The sequence below is a fragment of the Alternaria postmessia genome (genome assembly GCF_024291825.1).
Source record: "Alternaria postmessia strain BMP 2775 chromosome Unknown scaffold_42, whole genome shotgun sequence".
Taxonomy (NCBI): Eukaryota; Fungi; Ascomycota; class Dothideomycetes; order Pleosporales; family Pleosporaceae; genus Alternaria; species Alternaria postmessia.
In genome coordinates this window covers 167,721-191,502 of record NW_026260115.1, presented here as the reverse complement: position 1 = coordinate 191,502, position 23,782 = coordinate 167,721, and the positions used below count along the sequence as shown (strand labels likewise).

The following is a 23,782-nucleotide window of genomic DNA, read 5'->3' as shown; positions in this document are numbered from 1 at the left end:
TCACATCGCATGCAATGTGTGAATTGTACTGTAATTGGACAGTTGCTGAATCACTTCCTTCGTCTCAACGGGGATTTATAAGGAATCGTCCCCACATAGACTTGGAGACTTGCCGTCGTCGTGCAAGACTCTCTGGCTTGTGCGCATCATCTTAGATTCATCTGTTCCAATCCTCTATTCCTGGATAATCAATCAGATCATGCGCAAGTAGACAGACGCCTACGGATACTTGCCTGCTGCAGACGCGCCTTGTTCGTTCCTCGATGTGGACCCCGGCGGTTGATGCAGGTCCCATAATAGTGGGGCTCTCCGAGCTCAAGCTTCATCCCACCTACGTGACGTGAGAAGCACTGATCGTCTTCCACAACTTGACCGCCATGTTATCGCAAAGAACGGGTAGAGGTCAGTTCCCTGCTCCGGAATGCCTTCCTAAGATCATCACGGGCTAACGGGTACCAGCAAAGCTCGACGACGTTACCAGGATACTTTCCGAATTGAAGACCGACCTGGACGTGAAGAAGCTGTCTGTTGAACGTACGTCTTCTTCGGATAGAATCAATGCCATGCGCTCACTGTCTGGACAGAAAGACGGCAGCTACTCGAACAGCTCAAAGTCTACGGCCGTTCAGTCGACAATTCCGACCCCATATTCACGGAAGATGTACTACACCACACCACGAGTCTACGGACGGCATAGTGACCGTGATAGGGCCTCCGGACACTAGGGCACCACGCCTTTGACGGAGAGACTACACCTGCGGCACAGGAAGCTCTCCGATGCATAGCCAATGCTCTCCTTCTCCAGCCCAAGACGCGCCAGATACTCGTCAATCTAGGCCATGGTCCACATGCAGCGGAAAAGCTGAAAGTAGGCAACCCTGCCTTCGAATCTGAAAACAGAGCCGTATTAACTTACAAACAGGAAGAAAGTATCGACACTGAGTTCCTCGCCGCCCGTATCCTCTTCCTCACAACATACAACGCGAACCTCGATTACGCACAACTCGTCCGCGAGAACCAGCTAGTCGACAGCATCAATGCAGCCATCACACGGCATGCGAAACGATACTCCAAATCCGCGCCACGCAGAAACGAACAGCCCATGGAGGCCATGGCGCTCTCTGAAACACTCAAGCTACTCTTCAACATCATACATCATAAACAAGACCTTGCTCCCCTCTTTGCTCCCTCAATACCCAACGTTTTCAAGATCCTGGTGCGGAGAGGAATACCGTCGCCGCCATTGTCCGGCCCAACGCGCGAACTAGTCAACATCCTCCTCCATCTAGACATCGAAAACGAACAAGGCCGAGAAGGCCTCTTCCCATCATTCGACGGCGAGGTCAACATCCGCCACTTGATCAAGATTCTCGACCAAGCACTCATCGTCTACCCACCCAAAGAACTTGATGAGACCGTCACACCCCTCCTTACCCTCATCCACCGTATCTACACGGTCGCTCCAGCAGAAATTGCCAGCACAATGGAGAAGTTACTCCTCCCCACAACCGAAGAACGTGACCGCCCCCTCGGAAAGTCAGACACGCTGTCCTCTCGACTACTCAATTTATCCACGTCCGCTTTGACACCCTCACTGCGAAACGGGATATCGATGTTGCTGTGGAAACTCTCACATGAAGATCCCGCGACATTTGTGCATAACGTCGGCTACGGCTTCGCTTCTGGTTTCCTCATGTCAAACAACATACAAATGCCTGAGGAACTAGTCAAGGAGCATGCGCCAGAGAGTGGTGATGAGGGTATACCGATCAACCCTATCACGGGGCAGAGGCTGGATAAGGAGGAGCAGGTGCAGATGGAGCCCATGACGCAGGAGGAAAAGGAAAGGGAGGCGGAGAGGCTATTTGTGCTGTTTGAGAGGTTGAAGGCGACGGGGGTCATGGATGTGGTTAATCCGGTCGAGGAGGCGTATCGATCGGGGAGGATCCAAGAGCTGAGTGACGACGAGGATTGAGGATTTGGACTGTGCGATTTGCGGTGAACTGGACATATGGGTCACGGCGTAAGATTTCTGCTTTGACCTAGTAAAGAAATATGAATTGACGATATTGAAGACTAGATACTGAGTTGCCTCGCCATATACCCGCTTGATCCCTGAAATATGCGTATTTTCACGCCTTGGTAAGTTGTGTTTAGACCTTTAGTTCCCAGATAAATATTGGACGTAGAATAGAATATAAAAAGATGGTCCTCCAACGCCGTGGAAATTCTGCTGGAAATCGCCGAAAAATGTGAAGGGCATGCTGCGAACCGAATGTAACTTGATGCTTTAAGGCGAGTCGGTTGTTCAAATATTTGTTTCCATCAGGAGATGTCGATGGTAGCATACGCTGAAGGTAATATATGCTAGTTAAATGTGCTGAGGATGTCGTATGCTGATTGGCGTTAATGTCGAAGGGGGAGTACGATCTGGCAAAGGGATGCCTTGCATTACACATGGTTGGACCTTGAGCCATGAGTTTCCCATTCCGTATGATGGTCGCAGCCGACGTGGTCTTTGAGACGTCGGTTGTCCTTGTCGCGTGGATACGTAGCGGGAATCTCGATACTAGGCAGAAACCTCATACCATCATCGTTGCTGTACTGATGTACCCATATCGGGCCGAGAAGCTGCTTCAGCAAGCCAGCTATGAGGTTTCCCAGATAAGCGTTGAGTTTGCACACTGGATACGCAGCAACCCAGAGTAGAAGAACGCTACCAGCACCCTTCTGCCAAGACGACATTCTGGCGACGGTCGCGGGAGTGCCTTGGTCGTGAAGTTTGGTAATACCATAGGGTATGTTTCCAAGCCAGTCGAGGATGCCGCATGTGTGTAGGAGAAAAGCTGAACTGCATGCGCCGGCAGTGTAACCGGCAAGCCTAGTGTTAAACTTGTACAGGACGGTAAACATGAAGAACGTGCCGATGGTGGCCAGGAAGCTTCGAAAAAGCCATGTGACAAGTGCTGGTATTGCGCTCAGAAAGGCGAAACCTTCGGCGATGTGCTCGGTTTGCATCTCAAAGATGTCCAGACGTTGAGCGATACTGTCCACCTTGGAAAGAGAGCGATCTGCGACATCGTTGGTTTGGTGGATGGTGTGTTGTGTGGCGGTCATATAACCCGCTAGCACATTGTAGCTTTCGACCTGCGCCTCGTGATTCGATTGAATGCTGAGCTTGGCCAGTTCGTGATGTTGTTGGAGCTCGTCAGTGAAGCATGCAGCGAGCTGGGAGCTCTCCAGCATCAAGTGTTGCGAGAAAGCCTGCATTCTCTCACGTATGTGGTCGATTTCGTTGGTCTGACTCTCGGACAGAGCGATGATGAGGTCTGAGATCGACGACTCCATGAAACTCTGAAACTTGTCGTCAAGCGCTCCGACTGTGGCGACGGCCTTCTCTTGCACAGCTTGAATGTCTTCTTTGAGCTGCTGGTGAGAGTCGCGGACTTCTTCGGAGTACTGCCTTTGCTCACGGATCAACAACTCGTATTCCTCAGTCGTCTTCTGCATAGTCGACGTCACATCACCCAGAACTTGTGTCAGATTCTTGAAGATGTCGAGATGGTTTTCTCGCTCGATAACATCTCTGCTAGCCTGGCACATGACGACTGCATTCTGGCGAGCATTGCTGAATGAAGTCCAGTATTGAGGTGTGGATTGGAGGCTCTTTAGGCACTGCATGTAGTAGTACTCCTTGAATTCTGGGTAGCATTGCTTGTCGCTGGGAACTTCTGGCCGAGCATGCCACCAGCCACCGCCTTTCCCGCAGTGTCTTGATGCAGGAACCAGTATATCGCAATTAGGCGGTGGTGTTGGATTGAGTGGCTGGGCACTCAATAGTTCGCAAACAGCTAATTTGGCGGCATACTCGGTCTTGACATTATCCAGGTACGCATCTGGGCGAGATTTAGCGAAGTCCGGTGCATGTTCCAGTAGCTTGCATTCGTTCATTAGATGAGAAGCAGCCATCCTAGTGCACGTCGGAGCTGTCTGCATGGACACGACAAATTCAACTGCTTGTGTTATTACCCTGTGGTTCCTCGATGTTGTGTACTGGAAAAGTGAATCAACATTGACTGTTGGAGCTGCATCTGCTGGAGGGGAATACTGAGAGAATGCCGTAGGAAGGAGCAGCCCAGCTGTTATGAGCCTCGCCATGGTCAGTACATTTCGAGGGTCCATATGACTAGCTTGCCGGTGGGAGGCCAGGGTTATCGAGACCACAGAGAAAGTTGAAAGCGAAATGAAGCAAGAGTCGGGAAATGGAAGGCAGTGGAGGATGACGAGGAAGCGAAGGATCAAGCACGGTAAGATTGTTATTTGGATCAGCCATGTAAGTTTGCGATGTAGTGAGAGAATGAGGAAGGCGCATTGTTTGAGCTTTCGAAGCATGCTGGCCTGCTGCGACAGCCAGGTGAGGTCAAAATTGTGGTAAGAGGACACGCTGTTAGTCAAACAGCAAAAGATACAGACCTAGGTGAGAGACCGGCTGGTCAGCATTCTCAATCAACAAATTCAAGCACAACATGACACAACACGCTCCGCCAAAAAGAGTGATGACGATCGGAATGTTGTGGTGTTGAGGGGTGTTCAGTGGGGGAAAGTGCGATATGCCGACCAATCAGAGACGGCAATGACGCGCTATCACGGGATCGGATAAGCTAGCTTCGAGCTGGGGATTGCCGAAAACTCTCGCGATCGTATCTGTCGGCATCAAGACAAAATGTTCGCCCCAGCACGACGGCGGTGCGCCCAAAGCCTCGCGAAGGCCTCGAGCCAGACGACCGATTCAATACCGACTTTCCTGTTACCCGTATTCTCCCGGCCTACGCCCGCCAGGACCTTTACCTCAACAGCACCATGTCAATCGAAGATCGGGTCCCTACCGCTCTCGTTACCCCAGGGAGTCACATTCCAAGTGGTTGCGCCTTCGGCTAAGGCCAGGAGCTCAAGAGTGCAGGCAATGTCTACAGTACATATCAAGGGACCGCTCGGCGAGCTTTCAATGAACATTCCTCCATATATCAATATCAACCAGGATCCGGCATTGGGTGGTCCAACATTGACAATAGAGGACGCAAAAGACGCGAAACAGAAGGCAATGTGGGGTATGCGTGCTGTCTTCGTAACGTGCTGCGCAATTGGCTAACTTGAATTCAGGCACCACCCGCGCATACCTCCAGAATCACATCCTCGGTGTTAGCGAAGGACACAGTGCCATTCTCCGCTTCGTTGGTGTCGGTTACCGTGCCTCAGTCGAAGACACTGCAACTACAGTAAAAGCCGAATTTCCGGGCCAGAAGTTCGTCAACTTAAAGGTCGGATACACACACCCTGTCGAACTCGCTATACCAAAGGGCATGACCGCGAGTACACCGCAACCGACACGTCTACTATTAGAGGGGCCGGAGAAGGAGGTAGTCATGCAGTTCGCGGCCAAGATAAGGGCCTGGAGGAAACCTGAACCATACAAGGGCAAGGGTGTTTTTGTCAATGGAGAGACCATCAAGATCAAGAACAAGAGAGTGGGCGGCAAATAGAAAGGATGATGACATTGTGGATGTGTACCATATTTGTTCGCTTTACATCATGAATCATTGGAACCGTGTCACCATGCGTGGTTGGGTCCGAAGACGGAGCATATACCACGGTACCGAAGTACACCTCGGTTCAGGCATCCATTCTTCGACCTTTGTTTCTGCGATTTCGTCTTGTCCCAGCGACTCAATTTTGGTTACACTGCTGCCTGATGAAACCTGGTGACTGGCTGGCTCTCTACGTGGAGAACAGACATGAGTGATTTCCGTATATATACTGACCTTGATCCTTGATCTTAAGTACCTACATCCACACAGTCGTCAATTCCACACCATGTCTACCTCCCAGCCCCCGAAATGCTATCTTCTACGCATTCCTCGTGAACTGCGTGACGCAATCTACGCCTACTATCTCAGTGACGATGGATACTATCACCAACCCGAGTCGAATACCTTGCGACATGCTGATAGATCAGCCATCGATCTCGCGCTGACACTGAGTTGCAAGCAGGTCGCAGCGGAGATGATAGCATTGCCCTTGAAGCTGAATGCTGTGGAATTCAGAACGCACCTGGCACCTATCGAGACAGCTGGTATTGGAGAGCGGAAATGGCTATTTAGAAAACCTCCACCTCGGGATCGTCACAACGACGATTACTCCGCGCCCCCTTCAAGGGCTGGGCATTTTCACTTTCTGCTGGCACGCCTACACGACAAGGAGGCAGACGCTTGCGTAATCGCTTTTAACGCATATGGTAAGACAAAGCTTATACACGACTTCGTTCGCGCTCTTCAGTCAAGGTACATGCTGACTACGTGCGGCAGGTACTGAGGAACTCGCAAAATGTATCTCCGAACGATTCCCCCAAAGCTGCCTGGGCAAGCAGCTTCATAAACTACTACCAAATAAGGTCACAGAAGCTTCTTACTATGAAGTAATGGACCGGTTTCGGAATTCGACATTCTACGAACGCCAAGCTATGCAGTTTCTCCTTGAAAACATATCAGCTTTTGCTACTCAAGCCAATATTGTCAACGAGTCTAATCACAAGAGTGAGAATGAATTCAAGCTCCCACTAGGACCTATGAGCCGTCATGCTTCTGAGGTCGTGGCTTCGAGAATCTCATCCGTGGAGTGGCCACCTTGGGTATTGCCTACGGCGTTGCATATATCAAAGTTGCACGAAATCGTCAACTCTGTAGATAAGAGCGACCCGGAGCACGGGTACTGTTCAAATGCGCACAAGCTTAGGTACTACGAATCAGCTGCCTCGCAATGTATCCGCTTTCTCGGAATGTTAGAACAGGACGCGAGTTTCCGATTGCGGCATCTGATTATACGCGAAGACCGCAGATCTTGCACAAAACCACGTTGCCATGCGTATGGTCTCATTCCATATCTCAGGGGTCTGCCTCATCTGCGCGTCGACCATCACGTTGATATGTGGCATGTCATGTAAGTTGTGCATCCTTTCGAAGAATGGACACCTTCTAACAATGTGTAAACAAGCTTTACGACAGATTACAGTGGACTCGCCAGACTGGGCCTCGACTTGCGATCCTGGCCAGACCCCCGGTTTATCCCTTGGTTATCCAACGCAGTAGATGAGACCGCTACCTGGATCAAGGAAGCGATGCATTTACGACGCGCCGGTATGCCTCCTTCTGCCTACCGCCTTCATCTCGAGGCACCGATGGAGACCGTTTAGGATGTCTGGGGTATCATCAAGTCGCGCGCAGCCCTTCACCACTTGATCTCACACCTTCCTGTTCGTAATAAATACAGTTCCTTCCGTTGTGACGATGACTTTGTGTCTTGTGTACGACTCATTCTGTCTGGAGATTCCACTGTACATTTGCCGTGTCCTGTAGGCACTCTGGAAGAATTTGAAGAAGAGATTGGTCGTATAAGCGAGGATTTGAACAGTTTGCCGAGAAACCTTTGGGAGGATTATGGCATTGATCTCGTTGAGAGGGCTCTGGACACTTCGATGGTTGATGTCAAGGCTATTTATGAGTTGTATATAGACAGTCCGGCATGAAGCGGCCATAATCAATACGGATAAGGGACTTGAGAGGGGTCGGACTGGAACGCTGTAAACTCAATACGATTGATTGTTTTGGTATCTCATCAATATGAAAAGTACCTTGCATCAGGAACCGCAGCGCGATCCAACTTGAAGTACCCAGGTTGCAGCTTCTGGAAAACCTGCGTCGGATCATACCTCTTCGCGACAGTCTTCAACTTACTCTTACTAGCCAATCCGTAGCTCGCAATAACATCTTGGAACATCGCTGCATAGTTCATGTACACCCAATCATTCTGCACACCCAACTTTACCGCATCGCTCTTGATAGCCTTCATGATATCGGACATGACCTTGTATACGGTTTCATCATCCGCAGCATTGTTCCACGAGCATGCTAGCTGGATAATATGAATAGGGCTACCGTTGGCATCAAATCCCAATGCGTTGCCACCGTTACGGGTACTGCCTTTGAGCGAACCATCCGTGATGTGCTGCCAGATAAGCACGGGGAATGCGCCTTCTACTGCTGACAGAGCGTCGATTGAATCGAAGAAGATGTCCACGGAGCGCTGAGCGATCTCGTACGAGGCTTTGACTGTAATGTCGTAGAAGATCTCACGCTGTCCATATGTATTGCTGGCTTCGTTGTCCACTACGTAAGAGGCATGGCCACGAGTCTTTGTGCTGTCTGATATGGCAGTGATGTTGTAAAAAGGCGCCAGAATGGCAGACTCGTTACCAGCTGGTGCGCCATACCAGAGCTCGGTCGAAGCAACTTTTGCGCCGGCATTTATCCAGGCGATCCAGCTGCCAGCCTTGGGGTCTTGGGCTGAGTCAAGTGTGAGGTCGATCCATGCTTTGACTACATCTGGGAAGACGTCCTCGGTGAAAGTGCGAGTTCCGCCCCAGATTTGGTCGTTGTTGAGTGGTTTTGTCCACAGGTTGAAGTTGGTCACTATGCCGAGATTGTTTCCTCCACCACGGAGAGACCAGTACAGGTCTGGGAAGGTCTTAGGGCTTGCTGTGACTATAATGCCGCTCGCTGTGACGACCTGATGAAGGTTAGAAGAAGACTTGTGAGGTATATGCAATTGCTTACATCGAAACTGGCAACGTTATCACATGCCAGACCATACTCGTTAGTGATGAACGAGATGCCTCCACCAAGGGTAAGACCACCAACACCGAGATCACCGATTCGACCAGCCACGACTGTGACACCAGTGGTCGACAAAGCAGTCAGCACGTTACCCCAATTGTTTCCTGGCTGTACCGCGACAGTCTTCTTGTCTCCGGAAAGTTTGATGCCCTTCATGTTCTCGAATGATACGGTGATACCACCTTCAATGGTAGCTGCGCCAGCAAACGCACTATGACCGCCAGACTTGACGGCAAACGGACATTGTGAAAGCCGAGATAGAAGTACCATCACAGAAACCTCAGCAGGGCTTGAGGGTTTGAAGATACAGTATGGCCTCACATCGGCCGAGATCCCAGACCAGAACCCGGATGTGAATGCAGTGTAGCCAGCCTCATTTTGAAACTCGACAGACTTGTTGCCGTAAAGAACTTCGAGTGAAGAACACTACGTTTGTTTCAGCTCTATCTCTGGTCAGACTCAAGAACACTTACAGCGATGTTGCAAGCCAAATCCGAAGACCGCTCCACAAGACCAGCTAGCTCTGGCAATGCTGAGATATTGACACCTTGATCAAGTAGAGCCTCAGTGACGTTAAAGTCGGGAGCTTCAAACGTTCGGGAAGCGACGAGCGTAGCCAACGTCGCAAGCAAAAATGACCGCATATTGACTTGGGTTGGTATCGACAAGGTGGTGGGGAACCATTGCTATACGAGCGCAAGATCTGATTTTATATGTGCATAGCGCTCTGACACTCTTTCCTCAAGGATCAGAGACCCTTCTGGAAGGAGTCTAAGGCATCAAATGTGCGCAAGCGAATTTGTCGCTGCTGCTTGCCACCAAAGGGGTGCGGCTCGATGGCAGCCTCGCTCTTGTCCTCGCCTTCTGCATGCCCACCCGTGCCTTCTGACTAGCGGCACTAAGCTAGTCAGCGGGCCGTGGGGAAGACGCGTCGTTCAACCGGTGCCAGGCACTTCGTGTCTCCCAAAATGCGTGAAGAGACGGCGAAGACAAAGTCTTTCGGTATCGCTCTCATATATTCGATGAGGAGCGACTCGAGCACACTTTTCTCATCGGTAATCGGGGATTTTACGCATGAGCAAAAAGCAGATGTCACTTCCAGACACGACTGCGCCGCAGTGCTGCAGTTCGGGGGAGGATATTACCTCGATCCTTCAGCAGGGATAGGTCCGTGATTGGCTCAGGCAAGTTTAGCGCTTCCCAAGATCCCGTCCGCCTCTTTTCATGCCGGTCGTTCCATCCCCAAAACACTTCACGACAGCACATGTGCTTCCTGCCGCTCGGCAATTCGGAGTTAGAATCAAGCAGGTAGGCCCATTTGCGGGTCGGTTAGATAAGCCTGCAGTCCCTATCCTGATCCTTCGGCTTATGTCCGCGAACCGTAACATCGGAAGGACTCAACTTTGGTCATCGTTTCGAAGACATCCCTTGGTGAAATCTCGTTTATGCATGATGCCACTTTCAGTCAAATTCTAGACTTACAGCTATGAAGACGGCTCGCGTCTGAACCGGGCTGACGGTAGATTCGTCGAAAAGACTTGTCGCCACTTTGTCCCACCCCGCAAGAGATTTGTACATGGCTGAGCCGATTGCATGGACAATCAACTCTCATCTCTGTAAGAAAATGCACTTGGAAGTCGTCAGTCTTCGCTCTGAGGGAATCGTGAACATCTTAACATACGCAGTACGTAACGATATTTTCTGCTTACAAGGGTTTGTACTCAATATCGACGTCCATGTTCTGCTTTGCCTCACAGGTGCATTACTTGTAGGATCCTTCAGCCGATGGATCAAACATGAAGAACAGGGAAAGAAGGCCAGGGTGTGGGGGTACACATCACGTCGCGGTAAGTTCCAGGAGGTCGACGTGCGGACATGATCGTCTCTGTTATCGTTAAAGACTTAGCACTCTTGCTCCCTGTGCACAAAATTTCCATTCTCCAAGTACAATTTCGCAGCCTTTTAGTATGTCTTCGAACGGCCTCACCGAAACTACCCTTCGTGGTACTGCGATCGGACTCATGGTCGTGACGACTGCCATGGTTTTTGCGCGAGCTATACTACGAAGCGATCAGAAGAAATCCATCCAATGGGACGAGATCTGGTTGATTGTAGGATATATGCTCTTCATGGCTATTACCGGCGTCTACATCAATAAGACTAGTCTTTTATTTCGACTCCTAGCGGTCGAAGAAGGTCGCCTCGCCCCATACCCGAGTGTCAGCAAAGATGGATTCAATGCGCAGAAGACGTTCTTCTTTACTAGTCCAGGGTTATGGCTCACTTTGTGGAGCATCAAGTTTTCTCTACTGGCATTCTACAAGAGGATTATGGTGGGCGTAAAGCTGTACCTGACGCTGTGGTGGGTTGTACTTGCATACTGTGTGCTTGTGAGTTCCCTAGATCCAATACATTTTCCCGTGAATAACCTTCACTTACATCTCAATAGACACTGGTTCTATCCATTATGTTACACATTACTGCCTGTGGATCTTCACCGTCATCGTGGTTCGTAGAGAACGGATGTGGAGCCGACAACGTTCGAAAGAGCCTGATAAGCTTCTGGGAAGGATTTGCTGTGGACCTGTCAACAGATCTCATGAGTAGGTGCCCTCAATACCTTGCAGTGGGACGATATCCTGACGCATCCAACAGTAATGCTACTTCCAATCGGCATCATACGCAACCTTCAGATACCTCTAGCGCGCAAAATTCAGATCGGCGGCCTTTTTGCACTCGGCATCTTTGTCATCATCGCGAGCATTGTTCGAGTGATACAAGTTGGCGCAACGACTGGGGCAAGCAATACAACACCTTCATTGACATGGCTTGCTCTATGGAGTATCATTGAGTCATCTGTCGCTATCATGGTTGGCTGCGGTCCGGGTCTATACCGTAAAGCCAAGGCTGTCTACAGTAACACCCCAGTACATGCATACAACAGTCGCGGCTACATCAAGACTACAGCGGACAGGAGGCCAGAAACGAAAGGGAATGCAGATGACGAGTATGGCTTTCCGATGAAGACAATGAGCATCGATATCGCAGCTCGGGTCAGTAGAGGCGATAGTGAGGAGGAATTAGTTAGTCAAGAGATAAACGGTAAGATCCGAGTCACGAGGTCGGTTGTTGTAAGTCACAAAAGCGAGTAATATCGGAAGGGCTCAATTTTACTAGCTGGCTTGTCGCGCGGAGCCTCTTTACAAAGAATTCAATGCTATTGGACGTATCATTGGAAGAGGATCGTGATCATAGATTTCATGATTCGTCGCTACGTTGAACGTGACAAAGATACTGGAAATATACCCGAAATATCCCGTAAAGCTCTCTGAGAATGGTTGTTGTGAGTAAGGTTGCAAAGGAGAGGACATCCACATCTCGCGCGATCATCTTGCCCACCAACCACTGCGCAATTCGGTTCCAGATCATCAACAAAGACCTGAGCTAGGCGTTCTTGCTATGTTCTTCATCATCATCGTCTAGCAGATGACCTCTGAGATCGCTGTAGACCACGACAGGTATGCCTTTGGCCCACCAGATGTCCAAGCTGCCGTACCGCTCGAAGCACTCCTCGTTATAGAGCTGCAACACCCATCGATCCTCCTGGCTCAACTCATCCCATGGTTTCAAGTCTTCTGTCAGCGAAAGTCGGTTTATCTCCTGCTCGACCATCTCGCTGTCTTCGATATCATTGATAGGCTCGTCGAGAAGATCTCGGTAGAGTTGGACGAGGTCGGGTGTTTTAACGGGCTCGCTCCAGTTGGTAGTAACACAGGGAAACTTTGCACGTTCTCGATGCTTCATCATCTCGGCCTTGGCGATGAACGGAAGGGTGTGGATAGAGACATCGGTTCCGATTCCAGAACCGAGCGCTTGTATCATCCTCGGCAAATCATTGTCAAAGACGGTCACGAACTTCTGCTGGTTCAGAAAGGGCATCTGATTTGAGTATCGCTCGGATGCCTTTGTATAGTAAGCAGCCTCGATGCTCAGGTAATCTCTGATCTTGATGGCAGCGGGCTCGTTCGCGTTCGAGGCAAAAGCGATGGTTACGAAGGGATTCTTCACACCAAGACCACCGTAGGCTTGTGGGAGATGGATGATTGGCTCAAGATCTTGCAGACCATGCTCCAGCTCGCATGATACAAAAGGTCTGAGCATATTTGCAACCCATCTGGTTAAATCGCTGCCACCAAGAACGATAGAGTAAATACGCCTGTACGTTGCTTTGATCATTCCGGTGTGTTCTTTATTGAACACGTTGGCAAGGGGGCCGAGCAAATGGGCTGCATAAGTACCGACAGTATCATTCCATTCATGAACCCACTCGAGTACGGTTGAACACGACTTGAGCCTCAGACTTGCGTTGGCTGCATAGAGGGCGACTTTGGAATCGTCGATTCCGACTTCGATGCCGTGTGGTGAGTTTACCTGAAGGTCTATATCCAAGAATCCGATGGACAGCTTGTCAGTGGAGAAGAGACTGCGGAATTTCAATCCCATAACGTTGGAAAAATCAACAATTACTTCCTCAGCATGGCTAATTTGTACTTGCGTGCCAACAAAGTAGCAGTGGTCATGTACACGGTACATGTACGATCCTGTTGCCTTGCGTATGGCAAGATCGAGGAAGAAGAGTACGGCTTCGCTGAAGAAAATCTCCATGGAGTAGCCAAAGGAAACTCCACTTTCAGGCGTCATAGTTCTAGCCGCTTTCTGAGTAGAAGACTCAATGCTCAGCTTGGGCCTGAGAGCGCGGTTGAAGAGGCTGAGAAAGACGTCCGGAACACCAAGAAATCTCAACACCGTGATGATGGTACAGTGCGGCAATGTAGAGGCCAACGGATCGAAGTCCAGGGTTAAAGCGTTGACTTCGCCATCGAAAGCCCTGCGTATCTTGCATTCCACAGCCAGGGTTTTGATCAATCTTGCCTGGATGTCTTTCGACGAAGTCATCTTAGGTACGTCGCCATCATGTTTGGGCAGACGTGACATGAAGAAGTGCCGTTGGTAGTCATCTCGTCGTACACTTTCAACGTCCGTGAGCATGTCTGGTGGCGGCGGAGGAGGATACATATGGATCACATGGGGCGCTGGGGGTACAATTGGGGTGAGACGCATGGTTCGAGGCTTCGTCTTACTCCTTCTGCATCCCTTTTTGGATTCGGGTGGTGGTGGAGGAGGACAAGGAGGACCCGTGTATCCACAAGGCGGTGGAGGCATAAATGAAGTATTGTCGAAGAAGAAAGCCCTCTTGTCGGCGTCTGCCCTTGCAAGTGGGGCGACTTCGAACGCTTTGGACTTATCAAAGTAGTCCCTGAGACATTCATTCAACTTCGTCGCCCATCTGATTGCACAGCAATGGAGGAACAGCATGTCGATAACTTCAACCTCAACGTTGACGTAGTGCTGTCCACGGATTGTCTTGCGTGTATCGACTGGTAAACCCACTTCTGCGTTCTTGTAATTCCATTCGCGATAGCCCCTCGTGTTCAGCATTGCAGTTACCTCCAGTAACGCGTCTGGCGACTGCAGATAATTGATCAGGGTCTCTCTTCGCTCCTGGCTGATATGCTCTGATCGAATCAGGTCCGTGATGATCCATTTCAGAGTTTCTTGATCGACTTCAATGTTTCCGTTGCTAAGATCACTTCCGTATGCTCGCATTCCGTTGCGAATAGCTTGCAAATGGTCTTCTTCGCCTGCGAATAAGCCCGAAAGATATTCATCAATCGAGGAGCTATCCACAGTTGTCTGCTGCGAACATGTCCTCACAAAATCTTTCAGAGCATCTTCACGGTCGTCATCAACAACCTCGAAATCATCTTCCACGGCCATGTCTTCAAGAAGTCTGGTAGCTGTCGTGTCGGTGTACACGTCTATAGCCTCTTTCATGAGTCGCGAATGTAGGCACGATACTTCCATGCGATTGCGGAACCTGCTCAGCTTATCGAGGAGAGCTTTTTCAAGCTTCAGCAGCTTGTTCTCGGTAACGATTCCGCCATCACGGGCTTGTTCAATACATCGCTTGGTGGTTTCTGATGTCCAGATGCCATCCTCCTTGTCGAACTTTGGATCAAGGTTCTCGATATCCTCCAAAAGCCTTTCGATTCGTCTGATAACACTGGGCTCTTCAGACTGCTTCGCATCTAGGAGATATCGCTGCTCGAAGGACTGTTTGGTATGTTCCAGCTCCTCCAGGCGGAGCTCGACCGCCTGTCGAGTGATCGGCGTGATTGCAAACGATGGCATGTTGTCTTGAATAGATGCCAAAATTGAGTGAGTAGCTGATACTCGAAGTTGGCTGAGAAAGCTGCTGTTTATCACTTAAGTTTGCTCACTTTGTGTCGCCAAGTCCGACCCAAGCACGTAAGTCGCTGCATGGTGAGGTAGTCATCAGGCATCACGCATTTGGAGGCGAATGAGACACAGATTTGAGGGTACACAAGATTAGTGTGCATGTTGTGGCAGGTCAACAGAAGAGGCCGTCCAGTGGCCATTTGCGACCCGTCCACGCAGGGTTAGCTCCAGAGCTTTCCCCGCACTTTCATCGGTCGCGACCATAGCATGCCAATCATGCTTAACATGAAGACACACCTGGGAGCGTGACTTCGCTGCTTGATTCTGTGAACACGCGCATCTTTGGTTGCTTTTGCTCAACACATCGTCATTGCCGTCACATGATGCTAAGGATGACGGATACCGGGTATATGTGGGTCTCATCCCACCTTAGTTTAGCTATGTAGGCCTAATACATGCGATTATTCTCCATCCACACTGTACAATTGCCTACAATACTATTTCATTTTGACACTGCCCTTCGGCCTACTGAGTAGCATATGTGGTGCAGACCCTCGCAACTTCTAGGCAGCAAAGCTTTACTACCACGAAGGAGCAGAGATTTCCAGATATAATCGCCACCCTTATGTTGTGCTCTATTTGTCAAAATGCGCTCCAAATATTTTGGGAAATAACAGAGGGCGAGATTGCTCACCACCCTTCACTTACCAGCCTCGCACAAGCTATCGAAGAAGGCTGTTTCCTATGTTGCTGTTTAGAAGACTGCTTGGAGTACCACGACATTGACATGAAACAGCCTGATCTCGATCGCTGTACACGATGGCGTGTGTATGAAAACGATCCGAATTGGAGTGTGAACGATGTTCGCTGCTTTGATGTATGTTCCTGGGACAAGGACCATCCCGATCATGCAGAAGTCCAATCGCAATGCTTCTCTCTAAGATCTAATTTCATCCGCGCTGACCCTGCCAGCTCGTCTGAACAGAATATGGATAGCTCTCTGTCGATCTTCTCAGACTTTACGGGCTCAGACCAGACGATATCGCAGATAAAAAAATGGCTTGAGATATGCACATCAACGCATGATTCATGCGGCCACCAGCGCAAGAACCTATGGATGCCATCGCGTTTACTCCAACTTTGTGACCTGGACAAAGAACCCAAAGTTCGCTTACGGAGCAGTTCAGAATTAGAGAGCGAACGTTACCTCACTCTCAGTCATTGTTGGGGCGCTAAGGGCAGCCAAAAACTGCAGCTCACCAAGGAAACTATCGAAGATTTTCACCGAGGTATTGCTGTTTCAACCCTGCAAAAAACGTTCCAGGATATGGCCAATGTCACTGCTCGTCTTGGGTTCCAATACTTTTGGGTAGACTGTATGTGTATACTGCAGGACGATCCCGAAGACTGGAGACGCGAGTCTAGTTTAATGGGAACAGTGTACGCAAACAGCTGGCTCAATATATCTGCCACATGGGCAACGGACAGCAGCTATGGTTGCTTCACCCACCGCGATCTTTCGCGAGACTATCTCCACGTGGAAGAACCCATGAATGGGTCGGAGAAGAAGAAGAACTGGATATTGACGTCGACATATGACTGGTCGGGTCAGGTAGAGCAAGCGCCAGTGAACGAAAGGGGTTGGGTCTTACAGGAGCGCATCCTATCTCCCCGCATTGCGCACTTTACGGGAACTCAGGTCGCTTGGGAATGTCAGCAGCTGCAGGCCACAGAGACATCTCCTGATGGAATTATACTTCAGCAGGCCTTGTACAAACAATACCGGTATAATATCGCCATCGACAATTCTATCAAGCACGACGGCCATGAAGATACCGAGTACTATTGGAGTCGTATACTATACAAGTACACATCGTGTCAGTTGACTTTCAGTACTGATAGGTTGATCGCCTTATCTGGAATCGCACGAAAAATCAATGAAAGTAGACCGTCCGATTATATGGCGGGTCTATGGAGCAAAGACCTGCCTCACTGTCTCCTGTGGACGCTATGGGACCCAAGTCCTCAACCGAAAACCTATGTCGCCCCTTCTTGGAGCTGGGCATCTAGATCGGGAGAAGTTATCAGTTCCGGATTTGCAGATCGAGACAACTCGACTGCGTACATGACAGTGCTGGACTATGCCATAACACTCCGCAACCCAGAGGATCCATATGGTCAGATAACAGACGCATCTATCAAAGTGCGAGCGAGATTGGGAATTGCGAGGTGGAGTGGAATGGAATATTTAGAGAAGCAAGGCGAATGTTCTTCCATCACGCTATTGGTGCCTGTCGCACATTGCAGAACGGAAACTTCTACGTCGACATTAAGATTCTGGGAGGGTGCAATCGTTCTTGATCATGATGGGGATTCTGATTTGGAGGAAGCATATTTTGCAGGTGTAAGCACAAACCTTGGGTTTCCGGTGGAGGAAGTGAATAAGAGTGAAAGTAGCAAAACCACAACGACATCTCAGCGCGACATATATCTAGGGGGGCTACTGCTCCGGCGTCTTCCGTGCTCGCGGTTCGAACGTATAGGACTCCTAAGGTTGGACTTGCATCACAATGATGACCCTTGCGTTGACCTACCGGAACAAGAAATCACCATCATCTAGAGGAAGATAGTCAAGTATGATCGGAGCGAATCAGTCATGAACATGTGCTTCATCAAAAAAAATTTGAACTCCTAATCATGACCGTGATTCATCGCCATTCAAAAACGCCAGCAGACCTTCATCAACGTCGTCCATAAGCACCCGCCTCCGCCCTCCTCTCCGTCCTCTTGAAGCCCAGACTTCCCGCCTTCCTACTCTTCCTAACAACCTCCTCCCCTCTATCGTCATCATCGTCCCCATCCAACACCTTCCTCCTGCCATACATTTCCATATCCTTAGCATCATCATCATGCTTGCGATCATACTCGCTCTCCCGACTAAACAACGCCATCATATCCTTCATCGTCAAGTTCTTAATCGCCTTGCCACCTTCGATGGCTGCATTAGCGAGTTTACGCTTGGCTTCTTGTAATTCGAGAATGCGCTCTTCGACGGAGTTATGGATGGAGAGGCGGTAGACTGTTACGTCGACGGTCTGGTTGAGACGGTGGACACGGTCGATGGCTTGTTCTTCGACGAACTGTCGATGTGCGTTAGCAAGCCGTTTTCTCGAGAGGGGAGGATAGGAGAGTACTTACGGGGTTCCAGAATGGCTCCATGATGACAACGCGACTTGCGGCTGTGAGGTTGAGACCGAGACTACCGCATTTCAAACTGCAGAGCAGGACGCGTGTACGCTTATCTTCACGTAACTTCTGGAGACTTGCTTCGCGGAGATCGTTACGCATGCTGCCGTCGTAGCGGGTGAAGTTGTAACCTGCGCGTTGCAAGAAGGGTTCAATGAGGTCGAGCATGGAGGTGAATTGCGAGAAGACGATGACCTTATGTTCATCAGTCTCCTTTTCGAGGATGGCGAGTAGTTGCCGGATCTTCGTTGATGGTACTAGGTCCGAGGCGTTGTAGGAAGCTTCTGAGGTCTCGGATTCGGAGGCCGAGGCTTCTGAGTCGGACTCAGAGTCTGAGGCGTCTGAATCACTGCCGCTTTCGCTGTTGGCTTCCTCACTGTCTGCCTCTTCATCTTCTTCATCAGAGTCAAGGCTGATGACCTTTTGTGGCTTCTTGAGTAGCTTCTTACGAGCAACAGGCGCTTCGTCTTCGCTGTCAGTGTCATGAACGACGAAAGAATCCAGATTGCTCCTGCTCTCATCCTCATCCGCAGATGTATCTGAGTCGACAGTAGCAAGCGTATCGCCGCCTCCTTCAGCATTCTCATCGTCGGTGCCGCCAGCCTTGCCCAAATCTTCAGCATGTTGCTGGTCCTCAGGAACGAGCCATTCGCCCTCCTCTTCTTCGTCGTCACTATCGACAACGACGCGGCGATTGCGGGAATGCTTCGAGGCGGCTGGTTTTTGCTCCTCTTCTTCGTCATCGGACTCTATGACTGGTTTCGCTTGCCGGTGCGTTTTGGACTTGCCATCCTTGTGCTTATGTTTGCGGTCTTTCTTCGACTTGTGCCTAGTATGCATTAGTATATGGCATTATCGAGACTCTGCTGGATGCTGGCTTACTTCTTGGACTTCTTGGTAGACCCTAGAAGATCTTCTTCGCACTCCGTACAACGTGCTCCACCGGCAGCTGTGTTACCACTATTGAGGTGGTTCTGGCATATGTCACAACGCTTTGCCGCAACGCTGAGTCCACCTAGAAGATCTGCTAGGTCATCGGCATCGTCTTTGGCTGCAGCCTTCCTAGGAGTCTGGAGGCCAGCTGCAGCATTCGAATTTGAACCGGTAGTCAAAGCGTCCTTGTCACCCTTGACATTGCTCTTTGTGAGGTTCGGATGATTACAAGCCTGGCGCAGGCGAAGGAGCAACACCAAAGCTCCAATATAATCCTGCTTCTCACCACCCATCATCTCGTCAAGACGAGCTTGTGTGCGATCTCGTAACCGGTCGTAGAAGATGCGCTCTTTAGTCGTGAACTCTCCTATGATGGTCTCGACGTTTCGCGCAACAATGTGGAAAGCCGGTCGCTCCTCACCTTCCTTAGCTTTGCCACCGAAGCTCAATGCACCGTCGTTGCGCAGTACATCCTTCGTGCGACGCTTCATAAAAGCACGCAGGAATACCTGCAGTCGCTTCATAGCAAGGTTGCCTCGACCGTTCTTCATTGGTTGCGCTATAGAGTCCTTCCAAGCCGAAAGCTCACAGTACGGTTGTATACGAAGGAACTTGATCAAACTCTGTAGCTCGTCGATGTTGTTCTGCATTGGTGTACCAGTAAGGCACCATCGGTAATGCGAGCGCAGCTCGTAACAAGCCTTGGCCATCTTCGTGGTGCGGTTCTTGATGGTATGCGCCTCGTCCAGCATGATGCGATACCATGACACGGCGAAACAGCCCTTCTTTAGACCATCGGGGCCGTCACCACATTTCGCAAAGTCGGTCGCCAAGCTGTTGAACGTGGTGATGACGACGTCATATTGCTTCAGCTTCTCGGCTGACTCTGTGCGGTTGGGGCCGTGGTGTACGAGGACTTTGAGAGCGTGAGACTTGGTGACTTTGTCCTTGATCTCGGCTTCCCATTGCTTGATCAGTGCTAGTGGAGCAATGACAAGAGTGCCCTTGCCGGTGGAATCAGAGATCTTGTTCTTCTTGTTCTCTGGCTCTACGCCCTTTTCCGGTCGAGGGTTTGAGAGAATGAGCGCAAGAGACTGTACAGTCTTTCCGAGACCCATGTCATCTGCTAATATACCGCCCTTTGGCAACTTGGCCTTCTTGTTGTGATTGCCAGTCTCCTTCTCGATCATCCAAGCCACACCGTCGACCTGATGAGGCAAGAGCTTCACTTTGAGACCTTCCACTGTGCCGTCATCTTCTTCTTCTTCCTCTTCAGGTTCAGCCTCGGCTTTAGTTTCCTCGTCCTTAACGGCAAGCGCTTGTAACCGGTCAGCTAGAGAGTTGCCAACGTCTTCGTCTTGTTGCTTCTTCTTCTTACGAAGACGCGTCCTGGGAATCTTCTCGTTTTCTTCATCAAAAGCGCCCTCAAGTAGCGCCTTGATGTTCTCGCTAGTCGCAGCAGGGTCGACGTAGGCGTATGGATCTGGCTCGCCAAATCGACTACCCTCTCTTCGGATGGCCTCATCTGGGTCGAAATTGTCTTCATCGTCCAATATCACCGTCTGGCGCGCTTGTTGTAGCGGGTTGTGTGTTCCTTTGTTCAACGGCGCGAAGTTATCGGCGTGGCCCATAGAGGAATAGATCGGTCGAGGAGGTGGAAGACTAGTCTTGGCTGCGGGGTTGTATGGTCGGGCGATAGGTACAGGGCCGCCTTGGGACGGTCTGGGTTGGAACTGGGAGGCGGGAATTTCGAAGATGTCTGAACCAGTCGACGAGGTAGACGCCGTGCTGTATCGTGAACTTGACGACATAGACGGGACCTTGAAGGGTCGCTGCAGAGGATCGGTACTTCCGCTAGCAGCTGAACTCTGCGACGGTCTAGAAGCTGCAGAGTATTGCGACGGTAGCTTGGTCGTCTGACTATGCTCCGGCCGCATCTGTCCAGGCTTGGGCTTGTTGAAGAGGTGAGCAAACTCTTTGCTGCGGTCCTTCTTCAGAGGGTTCCTCAACGGGCTAGTCTCTCCAAACTGTGGTGCTGTATTTCTGAGGTCTTGTAGAGGCTTTGGTGGGGGCGCCGTTCCATCTCGTGGTGGGGGAGCCACGGGAGGCTCTCGCTCACGCACCATCTTGAGTCTGTGTTGGAGGTCGGCCTTCTGTTTCGTGTGGCTCGCAGGGCTCTCGATGTCGTCGAAGAGGTTGCTCGAATCGCCGAGTAGGGAAGTCGACTGTTCGTGAGGGTAGTCGCTATCGTCGGATGTGTACGTGGGCTTGGTGGCCGCTGGTGTCTTGAAGGCAGGCTTCTGGGCGGAGGAGAAGGTATCGATAGGTCGAAAAGGCGCACGGTATTTTCGCTGGGTGCTTTGGCTCATCGACTCATCCAGACCGGTCGCTTTGTTGGTGTTCCTGCAAACTGACTGTTGTCGCGACGAGTGTGCCCCTCGTGTTGTTTGCCAAATTAGGCGCTCCACTCGACGCACGTTGCCACGACGAAGGGTAAAAGTGGGGTCCTCAACACGTGGGACACGCGTAAACAACGACGCGCTATCACAGGATCTACACTATCAGCTTCAGGGTCTACCCACACCACGGGTGCCTAGTAGACACGTCATCAGCCCTTTCTTGGATACGATGGCATGAAAGCAGGGTGGCCGTCTTAGATTGGCTTCGCCGAAGACAATGTAAGACGGCGGCCTCAGGCCAAACTGGCAGTCTTCTAAAGCTGGCATCACAGTGGATCAATCGCCGGTTCGCCTATGCCTATCAGAAAGACGTTCAGATAATCCTGTCTTTACCCCAATCGGAAACGCACTCAACAGCTAAAGCTACAACTATAGTGCACTGGAGGCTTGCTATACCTGAATGTTCGCCCATTACATCTTCACCCAAACATCCTCCCGTTTCTGCCGCCTCTTCGCTTCACGTGCAGCCAATATGATGAGCCCTCCAGCCACTAATACACTGCCCGAAAATGCCTGTGCTCCAGCATATGATCCCCCACTCGATGTAATGATAGCGCCACATACCGGAGAACCCAGTAACGCGCCAATTCCAATAGCCGCGAACACAATGCCAAACGAGGCTCCCATCTTAGACGTATCCGAGATAATGATGGGGACGATCGCTAGGGAGAGCGACTGGACTCCTCCGACAGAGAGACTGTAGAAAGTTGTCCACGCGTATAGCCCGGGAGTCGAGTGTACCGGTATCCAGGTATACATGCATAGCGCAGAGCAGAAGATGAATGTTATGTAGACATTCATAGTACCGCAGTACCGGGCAATCAGGCTGGGTAGCAGCCGACCTGCAAATCCGATGCCATTCAGAACCAAGGTAAGGTTGAGAGAGTCGGTGTATGACATTCCCCGCTTCTCTCGCGCATACGAACTGAGGAAGAAGAATGGGAAGAAGACGCCCAAGAAGGCCTGCAGTTCTGTCAGTGGTGTGAGTGGGAAGGCATAATGTCGACAACCTACCAAAAAGGATCCTACGAGGAGTAAGTTGAATGCAGTCTCCCTAAAGACCGACACATCCAACAGCGGACCCGACTTCCGCGCTGCTCTCTTCGGCTTCCCACACACCAGCGCAACCGCAAAAGTACCCAACTGTATAAACCCGATCGCTCTCAATGTCCATCCAAAGCCAATACTCGGCAACAGCGTTCTCACCATACTAGGGTAAATGAGTCCCCCAGTCACACTCCCACACGCCGCGATGCCCGTAACAAGCGGCAGCCTTCTCTTGAAAAATGTCGTGACAAGCGTCGACATGGGCGTAAGCAAACACCCATTCCCAAGACCCGTGCAGACGCCCTGTGCGAGGAGAACTTGCCAGTAAGTCTCGCTCAGAGAAGTCATGAAAGTACCTAGTACAACCAGAAACGCACCAGTGGCTGTGACATAGCGGTAGTGGCCTGCGTCTGTGAGACGCCCGCTGACGATACCGGTGAAGAAGAGGAGGAAGACGGCTATGGAGCCTACCCAGGCGATGTCGGACCGTGTTTTGTGGAGTGTGGAGACGTAGTAGGTTTGGAAGACACCGTAGGATATTATCATGCCCCTGTCTCGGTCGTTAGTAGAGTTTGGGTGGTTGGATTTGGGGAGTCTGTTACGCACCATGTGTTCATGATGGCGAGGAAGAAAGCCACGACTGTCAGGAGTGATAAATCAGCATCTCAGCGAACCGACTGTTGGCGACCTTGCAACTTACCTGCCAGCCAGGCTACTAGACCTCCTTCGGGTGTTGCTTGAGCAACTTCTCCCTCATGAGGTTGGTCCTTGACACTCACCCTCGAAGCCGCTGAAGTCGCCGACCCTGCATCCTCATGTACTGCTTGGTCATGATCCGGTGTTGTCGAGGATACCTTGCTCTCATCGTCTCCTACAGTTTTGCTCCCAAACATGATGTGCTTATCTCTGACTAAGTTCGCCAGAGAAGGAGTGTTGATCTGATGAAAGTTCTGCAAGGAGATGCTTCTCAGTCGTGCCAGGGGTTGGAACTATATATGATGAATGGCTCACACCATTGATGAGATGAGAGATTTCCTCACTTGTCCGAGAAGTTCGTACGAATTGATAATC

At 50.6% G+C, this 23,782-nt stretch overlaps 7 protein-coding genes across 7 annotated transcripts; 3 read left to right on the top strand and 4 right to left on the bottom strand.

The window, feature by feature from the left end:
• Positions 1-377: 377 nt before the first annotated feature.
• Positions 378-1,975, top strand: J4E82_006873 (uncharacterized protein; the record flags this gene model as incomplete). Its single annotated transcript, XM_051733124.1, has 5 exons — positions 378-402; positions 460-534; positions 585-661; positions 710-868; positions 923-1,975. 5 exons carry the CDS (start codon positions 378-380, stop codon positions 1,973-1,975), a joined length of 1,389 nt encoding a protein of 462 aa, XP_051587161.1.
• Positions 1,976-2,451: 476 nt separating this feature from the next.
• On the bottom strand, positions 2,452-3,969 carry J4E82_006872 (uncharacterized protein; the record flags this gene model as incomplete). The annotated part of the gene is made up of 1 exon (XM_051733123.1): positions 2,452-3,969. The coding sequence occupies one exon, from the start codon at positions 3,967-3,969 to the stop codon at positions 2,452-2,454; it is 1,518 nt and encodes a 505-aa protein (XP_051587160.1).
• A 754-nt stretch (positions 3,970-4,723) lies between these two features.
• Positions 4,724-5,540, top strand: J4E82_006871 (uncharacterized protein; the record flags this gene model as incomplete). The annotated part of the gene is made up of 2 exons (XM_051733122.1): positions 4,724-5,108; positions 5,161-5,540. The coding sequence occupies 2 exons, from the start codon at positions 4,724-4,726 to the stop codon at positions 5,538-5,540; spliced, it is 765 nt and encodes a 254-aa protein (XP_051587159.1).
• A 331-nt stretch (positions 5,541-5,871) lies between these two features.
• J4E82_006870 (uncharacterized protein) lies at positions 5,872-7,246 on the top strand (the record flags this gene model as incomplete). Its single annotated transcript, XM_051733121.1, has 3 exons — positions 5,872-6,292; positions 6,363-6,993; positions 7,048-7,246. The coding sequence occupies 3 exons, from the start codon at positions 5,872-5,874 to the stop codon at positions 7,244-7,246; spliced, it is 1,251 nt and encodes a 416-aa protein (XP_051587158.1).
• A 48-nt stretch (positions 7,247-7,294) lies between these two features.
• Positions 7,295-9,370, bottom strand: J4E82_006869 (uncharacterized protein; the record flags this gene model as incomplete). The annotated part of the gene is made up of 4 exons (XM_051733120.1): positions 7,295-7,544; positions 7,685-8,619; positions 8,667-9,152; positions 9,200-9,370. The coding sequence occupies 4 exons, from the start codon at positions 9,368-9,370 to the stop codon at positions 7,295-7,297; spliced, it is 1,842 nt and encodes a 613-aa protein (XP_051587157.1).
• A 2,800-nt stretch (positions 9,371-12,170) lies between these two features.
• On the bottom strand, positions 12,171-14,978 carry J4E82_006868 (uncharacterized protein; the record flags this gene model as incomplete). Its single annotated transcript, XM_051733119.1, has 1 exon — positions 12,171-14,978. The coding sequence occupies one exon, from the start codon at positions 14,976-14,978 to the stop codon at positions 12,171-12,173; it is 2,808 nt and encodes a 935-aa protein (XP_051587156.1).
• A 2,789-nt stretch (positions 14,979-17,767) lies between these two features.
• On the bottom strand, positions 17,768-23,604 carry J4E82_006867 (uncharacterized protein; the record flags this gene model as incomplete). The annotated part of the gene is made up of 8 exons (XM_051733118.1): positions 17,768-18,166; positions 18,225-19,101; positions 19,155-21,619; positions 22,229-22,627; positions 22,679-22,689; positions 23,089-23,261; positions 23,318-23,351; positions 23,412-23,604. The coding sequence occupies 8 exons, from the start codon at positions 23,602-23,604 to the stop codon at positions 17,768-17,770; spliced, it is 4,551 nt and encodes a 1,516-aa protein (XP_051587155.1).
• Between the last annotated feature and the right edge of the window lie 178 nt (positions 23,605-23,782).